The following is an 11,281-nucleotide window of genomic DNA, read 5'->3' as shown; positions in this document are numbered from 1 at the left end:
TTTTTTTGCAAGTTTGGCAAGTGTTCAAACTTAACAACTTTTTTCACCATAGAAACAACTCATGATGAAAAGCTGGATTCAGTTCGCAAAAAACAAAGTATTGCAATTTGATCATATGTAGCTAACTGTAGAGGGTTCACCTTAGAACATATCAAATTTTCATGCAATTTGAATGATTTTTCGCAGTTCTATGAACATTTGAATTTATAACTTTTTTTTGTAGATTTCAAAATTTTCGCAAACTTTTGACCGGTAGTGTATAGCATAATAAAGACAAAATGGATAAAGAGAAAAACAAAGAAAATTAATAAGTTTTATTTACTGCACAATAAGCTGTAAGTACTCATAAAATGAGTTAAAAATATAGAGAAAACATGGAAAATAATAAAGGTTAATGAAAAGAGAAGAAAGATTATTTAAATAAAATAAAATATTATTAAAAAAATGAAAAATCAAAATATTTTATTTTAACAATGTTTCTCCTTCTCTATTCTAATTGTATATTATTAATTCATTAAAATATCATGGAGAGGTAGAAATTCCAGGTTGGTAGCTCTGAAAACCATAACACAATGTTTCATGAACAAATAATTTAACTGATATAAATTAGCTATTTAGTATACATAGTAATGACAATCACACATCTTTTAGTAAAGCGAGGAAAAAACCCTTACTAGAAAATGATTCTTTAACAAGAATGAAATATTTACAACACAAAATAAATGATTATTTTAATAGTTATTACAAATAAATAGTATAATGCCTTTAAGATATTATCATAAAATCACAAAAATTACTTTTTTGTTATAAATTGTATTGACTTTTTGGTAGTTACTAATTTCTATAGAATTGTAAATTAATAAGTTTCAAAATCATTACGTACAAAACTTTCAGTTGATAAAGCAGCATTTTCAAATTAATCAAAAATAGTTTTTCTGTGTAAAATATACAAAAAAATTTTCTTGACTTTCACACAATTTTAGATAGTTTCTTGTCTTTTTATAACTCACATTTAAAGTATGGTAGAAGATCCTTATAATTCAAATTTTGCAAACTGAGCTTTGCACTTAGTGGAATTTCCTGTTATCATTTAATTCATCTTTAAACCTATTTGAAGGAACTGATTTTTTTAAAAAAAAAAAACTACAAAAAAGTGGTTGGTTCAAATTTATTATTAATCATTTGTGAAATTATGATTTGTGAAATTGCGAAAAATGCATTTTCAATTTTGTGAATATAAGGTTTTCATTCTAAATGTTCTCATAATAGTTTGCATTCTAATTTATGTATTTAATATCTAAATCTGTATCGCAATATTTGAGAGACAGATTTTGCGGAGTGGGAGTATACTTGGTGGTGTAAATGAAAACAATAACTGTAGAAAGAGATTTAACTTTGAACTGTACAAGTTTTATAAACAACCCGATATTATTAAATACATAAAAATAAATAGAATGAATTGGATCGCCCACGTGATTCAAATGAGTGATGACAATACAATAAAAAAGATACTGCTTTTTAGACCCACTGGAACAAGAAAGACTGGAATGCCACGGTTGAGATGGGCTGACTCGGTGAAATCTGATTTTCTTGCAATTAGTGAAGAGAATTGGAGATAAATGATAAATCAGAAGTCATTATGGAGAAATCTTCAGAGGAAAGCATTGTCCCACAATGGGCTGTCTGTCCAACTATGATGATGAATTCCTTAAAGAATTTTTGGGAATCTGCAGACATTTCAATTTAGGATTTTAAAAAAAGTTTTGTATCCCAATGAAGAGTTTTGTGAGAATAACTTTAAAGATTTTGCCCAGTAAATTCTCGCTTATTTCCCTTTCGACCAGGTTTATAGTTCTAAAAATGTATTATTTTTGATATACAGTGGATTGATTGTAAAGACACGGTTCTCAGTAGAACACCGAAGTCGAGCAACTCTGGCTACGATCAGTGAGTGACCACTTTGATCAGCCTGCGTAGGGACCAAGGGAGAGCAATATCGGTCCTCGTTAAAATGTTCTACCGAAAAGTGCTCGACTTCTCACACAGGTCGTCAAACTACCAAAGAAAGGGATCCATCCTTTCTGCAGAGGATTGAAATGGTGAAGGCATGTCCATACCTGCCATGATTGGAGAAATAAAATGAGAGAGATTTTACTAGCAACATTTTTTGGGTTCTGAGTTAAGTTTTCCTACATCATGTAAGTCAAAAAGAGAAATTCAAAATTGGAAATATTATAAGAACTTACATTTACTGTGAAGTGCAAAATATGCATATAAATATTAATAAGATATTTTTAAATCATTGTTTATAATTACTTAAACTATTTTATTTTATAACCGTCGTTGAACACCGACCCAATTTCTGGGTTTACCACTAGCAATGTTCAACTACAGAGCCCTGTAATTTTGAACCCAATCCAGAAGACAAGGAATATCCTGGATCAATCAAGTACAGGGAAAAATTTTCCTCTGTGGAAGATTTCTTGATGAAACTAAACCGCATTTGAGTTACATAGAGAGGAAAACCACAAAAATGTCCCACTGTTAGCCTGACTGCAAGGGGTACTTAAACTATTAACACTCAACCAACTGCAGTACTGGCAATAGTCCTATCTGTTGAGAAATAAGAGAAGTATTTTTGCCCTCAGCTTATATTTTATTGCCAAAAAATTTCGTTTAAAAAATTTCTTCAAATACGGAGAAATTTGAGAATACACAGGATATAGTCATAAAATACAGGAGTCCTCATTATAAAACAGGAGACTTTGCCGGTATGCTTTTGTATCTTTAAAATTATCATTTTTATATTGACTTGAAAACTTGTCGTGGTAGCAAGTTTCTTGTAATAAGTCATACACTTAGAACTTTTACTGTAATATTGGATAAACAACTTACTTTCTAACAGATAAACATCCCATAGAAAGTGGAGCACTCAGAGACATGGAAGGACTTAAAAGGTCTGGTTGGGCTTGATTTGGCATCAAAATTCCTGACTCAGCTGCATCTTTCTCGATTTGCAGTCGGTTGTTCAGAAGCTCCAGTGCCTTCCTTTCTCCTCCCCTCCAAATCTTTAACATTCGTACAAAACATATTAACATTCATATAGCTGATTATAAATACATTAAAAAGAAACAAAATTATGTAACTTTTACAACAAAAAAAATTATTTTAAACCTTTAAGATAAGCTCTAGATAAAACATTTTTTTAAAATTTAGCTATTAAACTTTTGGTAATCAGTTCTTGGTTTAACCACTGACAGTAGAAAGGCTCCAATGTGTTAGCAGACAATGTCAGGGTGCGTAGCCACATTTTTCAACAAAAAATTAAGCACCTTTTAAGCACTCGAAAAATATTTTGAACCACTTTCCAAAAAGAAAATCATACTTAGGTTATTGTGCAGTAATAAAAATTATTTTCTATAGTTTAAAGTTCTTAATTTATAAACATAAAATCAATAATTTTCTAGAAATTTACATAATCATGATAAAATACCCAGTTTCTGATAAATATTGCTGGGAAAATTGCGAAAATCAAGCATTTTTTTTGTAATTTAGAACGACCATCAATACGGCAAAGAAACAATCTCCTTTTAAACGATAGAAAATTGAGCACTTTTTACAAACCCCGTATAAAAAAGCACCTTCAAGCACTTTTAAAAAACATTTAGCACCTTGAGTGTGACCCGCGATGAAGTGCAGTTTTTGCTAACACAAATATCTTTAAAATTTCACATTAAAAAGTAAAGAGATTTAAAGTAAAAAGCAACCCTATTTGTTTGTTCAGGGCATTCCATTGTTGCTCCTAAATCTTCAGGAGATGATGGAATTTTAGAATCCAAAACTTCTTCATTCGATAACATTATATTTTCAAATTTCAATGGAGGTTCAGGCTTTGGAGGTGGTCCTAGTGACTGTGCAACCTACAAGGAATAAAAAAAGTTTATTATAAATTTTTTTTTTAATGTGCGTTCTCCTTCTAAATATATTTTATTTTGGAATAGATAAAATTTTATTTCAAACACCGAATTTTATTATAAATGCACAGGGTGCATCGCCAAATCTTTCAACACAAAAATAAGCACATTTTAAGCACTAAAAAAATATTCTTAAGCACTATATACATTAAAAAAATGCAAGGTAATTTTTGAAGACTTTACATGATTATGATAACAAGCTCATTAGCTGGAAAAATCCAGAAGTGTAAAATAAATTAATAAATATTCCCTATCATGAAATAAGTAATCTAAATGACATATTTTATTAGCTTTTCCTCATTAAAAATTTCAACTTTATATTTTTATGGATTTCTGCTTTTATTTTATCATTCAAACATTCAACATTCTAACATTAATTTGCCTTTATTCAACAGTTACTGCATCAGATTTCATGATTTTTTTAATGTGATGATGAATTACAAAATGTGTAATAAGAAATAATTAGTGTATCATCTTCTTACAAAATGTGAAAGTATTGCCCAATATATTAGAATTAAAAAAAATATTACATATTCAGTCAAAAAAATTATTTTACTTGATCCAATTTTTTTTATTTATTATTTTATTTATTTATTTTTTTGACGTTTATGCTTTTGTAACATTAAATTAGTAACATGTACATTTCAAGGGCAATTGTGAGCCCAACTCAAAAATCATTAATTACGCCTTTCAAAAAATTAATGTCTTAATAAATTTAAACCATTGATATATTCAAAACATGAAACTTTAAATAAATTATATGCAGCATAATTTAAATTAATAATTTTGTATAAGTTTACTTTTATTTCTAATAACATTTATTATCCTACCAGAAACAAACATTTACAAATGAGAGAGATGCCTAATAAACATATTATAATATTTTTTAATAAAATATACAAGATTTCTTGTACATAAATGTGATCGATGATTTCTTGGAAACTTCTGGACCCTGGATTACGGGAAACTTCCGGACAAAAAATCCGAAAATCCGGATTTTTTCCGGAGAAAAATCATCTCTGACATTTGTTATTTTTAAGTATCTTGCAGAAAGATATTAGTATTAGAGAGGTATGTCGCAGAAAGGCCAAAAAAATTCTTCCACAGGAGTAACTAAATAAATAACAATGAAGTGTAATGCAATCAAAATGAATATTTTCAAACAGTTCTATATTTGTAAATATTTATGGCTCCTTTTGTGCATTTAAGATTTAAAAAAAAAGAAAGAAAAAGAAACGCTGAATATAATTACCTGACAAAAAACATTATATGTGACAGGTGGGTTTCCTCTGTTGGCTTTAAGTATATCTTTAGGATCATACAAAGTGTGAGAAACTTTATTGATTATTTCAACATTCCTTTCTCTGCAAAAGTCTTGAATAGAAGATTCCACATCAGTCCAAACGGGTTGGATATCATCTTCGTAGGATAAGTGCGTAATGTTCCAGTCGGTCATCAAATCTTTCATAATCTTAGTCGGCTCACCACAGAAAACATACAGTCTGACAAAATTATAAATAGGCTATCATATTTATTCAAATCACAATATTTTAATTTCACAGTCAAATTAGCACCTTTTAAGTACTTTTTAAGCACTCAAAAAATATTTTTAAGCACTACATACATTAACAAAATGAAAAATAATATTACGATTTTACATGATCATGATAAAATAACTAGTTTCTGACAAAGAACGCTTTTTCCAGATTACATTAGCCACCATAAAAAGATCGAGAGATACTTTGATTCGATTTCAGAAGCTGGAAAATATCTTGCAAAATGCAGCAGAGTTGCATTTGAGAGTGCAATTATCTCACCGGACTCAGCTCAGTAGACGCACATGCGGACACGCAAGTATTTCATCCAACCTGTAAAAAGATTGGCACTTTCATACCCTACGGACAGACGGTACACTGAAATGGATTGTGAAAACATTAAATAGAACAATGTGAAAACCTTGCTTTCGCATAATATGTGATGAAAATCGACATGGTAAAAAAAATTTCATTTTTGAAAAGGGAAAATTCAGAACTATTTAAAAACAACACATGAAAAAAAGCACCGTTAAGGGCTTTTAAAAAAATTGAATAAAAGCACACTTAAGCACCCACAGACTCGCTAGTATCACAAACATGCAAAACGATTGGAACTTTCGTACGCTACAGATTGACGGTACGCCGAAATGGATTGTGGTTAAATGAATTGTGAATAGAACAATGTCAAAAACATGCTTTTGCATGATATGTGACAAAAATCCACGTTGTAAAAAAAAAATCATTTTTAAAATGGGAAAATTAAGCACTTTTTAAAAACATCCCATTTAAGCACCTTTTTTAAAACCACCAGGTTTCATTCAGTTCTGGGAATTTTAATATTAAATATTAAGTTTCAATGCTTATATTAAGTGATACAAATGAAATTTACATACCTACCACCGGAAGCTTTAAATGTCCTATCAATGTCTTCCAGAGATTCTATGATGTATCGCAATCTGTTGTAGCCAATTCGTTTCTCAAGTATCCCAGTTTTATCAAAAATGTAGACAGGATACAGCTTTGAACATTTCTATAAAAACAGAAATTAGAAACCTTAAAATCTGCGAGCAAAGAGCAGCTTTATTATTCACTCAAATGTCGACACTCGTACAATATTTTCCAAGAAAAAATAAATATCTTAAAAATTTGTGCAGAAAAAATACAAAAAGAATATTTCATAATGAAAATAAAACGATAATGCACAAAAGGGAAAAAGTACCTAGATCAGCAATTACCCCGGAAATCAGAAAAACTTGAAACTTTTCAAAATAGATGCTTGAAAATAATACTAAAAATCTTCTGGCCCAATAGTTAAACAAATAAAGACCTTTTAACAAAAGCTAATATACCATCTGTTAATGGAGAAATTTTAAAACGAAGATGGAGATGGCTCAGCCATATACTACGAACAGATAGAAACAATCCTGCAAATATTGCAAGCTCATGAGCGCCTGACGGAAAGAGAAAAAGAGGGAGACCGAGATTAACAGTGGCAAATATGCATTATGGAAGATCTTAGTAGAACAGGATCAACTGGATGGAAAGAAGCGCATTGCCTATCCAAAGGCAGGATTGCATGGAGAAAAAGACTCTAGACCTTAGGTTCCAGTTCGGCACAAAGAGGATCAGTAAGTTATTATCAACTCATAATTATAGTGAGAAGAATTTTGTGCAAAATTAAAAATAAAACTAACACCTACTAAATTTATAATTAAATTATAAAATGTTAAGCTGCAATGTTAAGTTTATGTTTCAAATTTATCTAAACATGCATACTAAAACAGGGTGGGTAGCCAAATCTCTCAACAGAAAATAAGCACCTTTTAAGTACTTTTTAAGCACTATATAGATTAACAAAATGCAAAATAATTTTCAAAAACTTTACATGATCATGATAAAACAACTAGTTTCTGACAAATAAATCTTTTCTTAATTATATTAGCCATAACAAAGTGATCAAAAGATTTTACAGTTCAATATCGAAGGGTGGAAAAGGAAGCCTGAAATTGAGAATATCTTGCAAAATGCAACAAAGTTGCACATGAAAGTATAATAATCTCACCATACCTTGCTCAGTAGACGCACATGCGGAAATATTTCATCAAGCATGTAAAATTATTGGTGCTTTCATATGCTATGGACCGAGGGTACTCCGAAATAGACTGTTGAATTAACTGTGAAAACATTGAAAAGAACAATGTAAAAAGCACGCTTTTACATAATACTTGGCGAAAATCAACATGGTAAAGAAAAAAATCTCATTTTCAAAAAGGGAAAATTAAGCACTTATTAAAAACACCCTATGAAAAAAGCATCTTTAAGGGCTTTTAAAAAACAATTATCGAAAATAAGCACTTTTTAAAAATGCTACGCAGCATGATAAACATGCATATCAAAATTTTCATCTAATAGTTAAAATACATATTTTATTCTGAAAAGAAAGAGACATTAAAGATGACAATTTTATTATACTAACTGTCATGGCCAAGCTTAAGGACGGCATATCATGGAGACGCAAGTCATTGCGGAACCAGTGAATCAACTGACCATCAGCCATTGTTCAACTATATTTAAGAAAGACATAATTAATGTTTACTCATAGTAGATATTAATAATCTCCAATGTTATTTCAAAAAATTGTGTTACTACATAAGAAGAAGCAATAAAGTAATGTAATGTTTATGCAAGCAACAACTTAACACTAAACATGCCATAACCGGTCAACTGACCGTTTAAGAACTTTTGCATTGAAAATGTGCTTATCATCTTATCGTTTTTGCACTACATGTCTTTTTCTAACAATTAGAGACATTTAATATTCCATTATTATTTTTCATATATATATTTTTTTTGTATTTTGTCTGTTACAAATAATACTTGTCGTATACCTATTTCTACCATAACCGGTCATTTGACCGGGAGAACAATTTATCGCTTTATTAGGTCATCAGATTAGAAATTACAATGTAATGCGTATCGCAAGTGATGAGTTACACATTTATGCAGACTGTTGCGTAGTTAGTTCATTCATAATAACAGTGAATTCAAATTTCAAGAAAGTACCTAAAATTTTAGATTGGCATTTTTGTGTAAGAAAAAGTGACAAATTCTAAATGTTTGGGTAAGTAGCTTATATTTTAATTTGGTATCTTTACTTCAGTTCTAACTAACTGTTAGTTTTTACCCAGAAAAATGTCAAAACAATCAAGACAGCACAAGTTCTTAGAAGAAATATTATTAATTATAATTCTTTTAATAAGAATAATTACAAGAATTATAGAAATAGTACTAATTAAAAGGAGTATGTTTGCGGAAAATGTACAATGGAAACACACTGTATCTGTAAAAAATGCGTTAAGCAAAGAATAAGATTAAAAATTCTTATTCTTTGTGTTTGTAATACATAAAAATTATATATTAGTATAAAAGAACTACTATACATATATCTTAACGATTTTTTTTTTAAATTTTAGATAAATAGTTTTGGATTAATTTTAAATTGCTTTAAAAATATTGTTTGATTTCATTGAATATTTATAAAGTTATAGCAAAAAAAAGTAAGGCAAAAAAATTAGTTTTCAATAAGAATGTCCTTATTTCTATAAATCCATATCCCTAGGTTTATGAAATTTTATGCAGCTACTTCAATTTACAATTAAAGTAACCTATACAAGTTATACAAACTTATTGCTTGATTTTCTAGCATAAAATTGATTTCTAGGGCGTTCAAAAATACTTGCTTTTTCTTTCATAATTTATCATTGATCTCCCAAACCTCTGAAAGCATTAAATCTTATTACTATGTATGAAAAATTGCATGAACTAAGCATCTTTAAAGTTATAAATTAATCTTTTAAGTATTTAAGAAATTTAAAAAAATGTCAAAAACTGAAAGTGTCTTTTCTGTTTTCCAATATGTGCTACAATATAGAAATAATACATATTCCAATCAGTTATAAATAATAAACAATTTTATCTCTAACCTAACTAAATAAACATTGATTCATAGCATTTACCAGGTTTTTTCCATGGTTTTTACTGGAACAAACCAATCCTCCATATCCTAGTAAAAACAAAACCCTGAAGTTAACCAGCTTAAACTTGCTCAAGAGCAGGAATTTGATAAAGAAATCAAGTCCCTCAAGGTTTAAGGTGCAGTTAATAGTGACAGTAAGGTAAAAAATTTATTATTCCTTTTAGATAAAAATGGCATTTTAAGAGTTGGTGGAGAATTACAAATGCTGATTTAGAATATGATACTAAGTTTCGAATTTTTTTTATCTAAAGATCACAAATTGCTTTATTTAATTGTTGAACACTATCATCTTAAAAATTTGCATGCTGCACCACAATTGTTTCTACACCTTATACATCAAAAGTTTGGTCTTAATTTGTGCAAAAAGAATGTTCATTCATATATTGTGTTTTAAAGCTAAACTTGTCTAGAAATATCATCCAGGTTCTTAATTTAGACTCCAAGTTTTAAGCATTAAGATATGATAATGAAATTTCTGCTTGTTTAAAGGTATCTGGAGATAAAACAAACATCAAAATAAATAAATTATGCTTAATATTTTTAATTATGATTATTTTAGTTATTAAACTATACAACTGAGTTATTTAATTTGAAGGGGGGGATCTTATTTGAAGATATTTCTACAAGAGAAAAAAAACCTAACAATAATTAAAAAATTAATGTAAATAACTTCCCCCCAAAAAATAAGTCTTTTTTTTATTTTTTTTTTTTTATTACCAAATATATAAATGATATAAATTTTTTCACATTAAGTATTTTTAACAAGGTAAACAATAAATGATGAATATGTTTTAAAATTTCCTTTAATTTAAAAATTTCTAAAAACCAATCGCATCTATTTCAAACAACCCATTAAATAAAAAAGAACATGAAAACAGAACTGGTTAAGTTACATACAAATGCAACAAAATTTTTAGGCACGGTACAGCTCGATTTATTTTACAGTACACTTTTATTTCACTCGTTTATAGAATTCTTTCAAAAAACTTTTGGCAAGGCGAAGAAGAAAAAATATTTTTACTCAAATGTACATTTTCGGTAATTTAATTCTGGTTAATATTTTTTGAGAAAAAGCGGCAGTTGAAATTAATCGCTATAATACAATTAAAGCCAGCGTTTGTCCTACTTTCTTTTTTTACAGACAGCTTATTAAAAAGATAGTAATGAAATAACTAAATAATATCTATACTACATATTCTTTGTCAAAAGAAAACAAAACAAAAATTCCAAGGCTTCGGAGAATAATCAACAGGTGAAAGGAATTTTTGTGACAAACGCGCGAATTTTTATAGATTCGCATGTGTTTAAAAAATATTTTGGAAACACACATTATTAAAATAGAAATAAAATTAAAGTAGAATAATAATACCTGAAAGGAAAAGTGTTGATATTTTATGTGTGACGTTGTCAAAGTTCGAATCCAACACGGAATTTTAGTTTCGTAATGTGGTACAAAAATTTAATTGAAACGAGGCGGTTGTGATTTGTAAATCGAACTGTCTTAGCAGCCTCCAATCTACTACGTTAACCCTATAATTCCGTGGTACCATCTGAAATCAAGGGAAGGCTATTTTCACGCCAAGTTTTGACCGCCTGGCGGCAGATGAATTTTGCGCTGGTTGTGAGAAACGGATGTACGGTGTCTGGTTGCGTTTAACGAAGTGAAAATATTTTAATTACGAATCTCATGATTCGATTTCCCATAAATAACCTTTCATATGTATTGTAGGTACATT

General features: G+C 29.1%; 1 protein-coding gene across 1 annotated transcript in view; it reads right to left on the bottom strand.

The window, feature by feature from the left end:
* Positions 1-10,858, bottom strand: part of LOC107441904 (circadian regulator cryptochrome) — a gene marked incomplete in the record, with an annotated part of 27,867 nt that extends 17,009 nt beyond the window's left edge. The window contains 7 exon segments of the mRNA XM_071182037.1: positions 2,896-3,068; positions 3,768-3,920; positions 5,227-5,476; positions 6,403-6,539; positions 7,986-8,073; positions 9,526-9,572; positions 10,735-10,858. Coding sequence (XP_071038138.1) covers positions 2,896-3,068; positions 3,768-3,920; positions 5,227-5,476; positions 6,403-6,539; positions 7,986-8,066 — 794 coding nt within the window.
* Between the last annotated feature and the right edge of the window lie 423 nt (positions 10,859-11,281).

Source organism: Parasteatoda tepidariorum, chromosome 1 (assembly GCF_043381705.1).
Source record: "Parasteatoda tepidariorum isolate YZ-2023 chromosome 1, CAS_Ptep_4.0, whole genome shotgun sequence".
In the NCBI taxonomy this organism is placed as follows: domain Eukaryota; kingdom Metazoa; phylum Arthropoda; class Arachnida; order Araneae; family Theridiidae; genus Parasteatoda; species Parasteatoda tepidariorum.
Note: the sequence above shows the minus strand (reverse complement) of the source record. Positions and strands in the feature narration are given on the sequence as shown.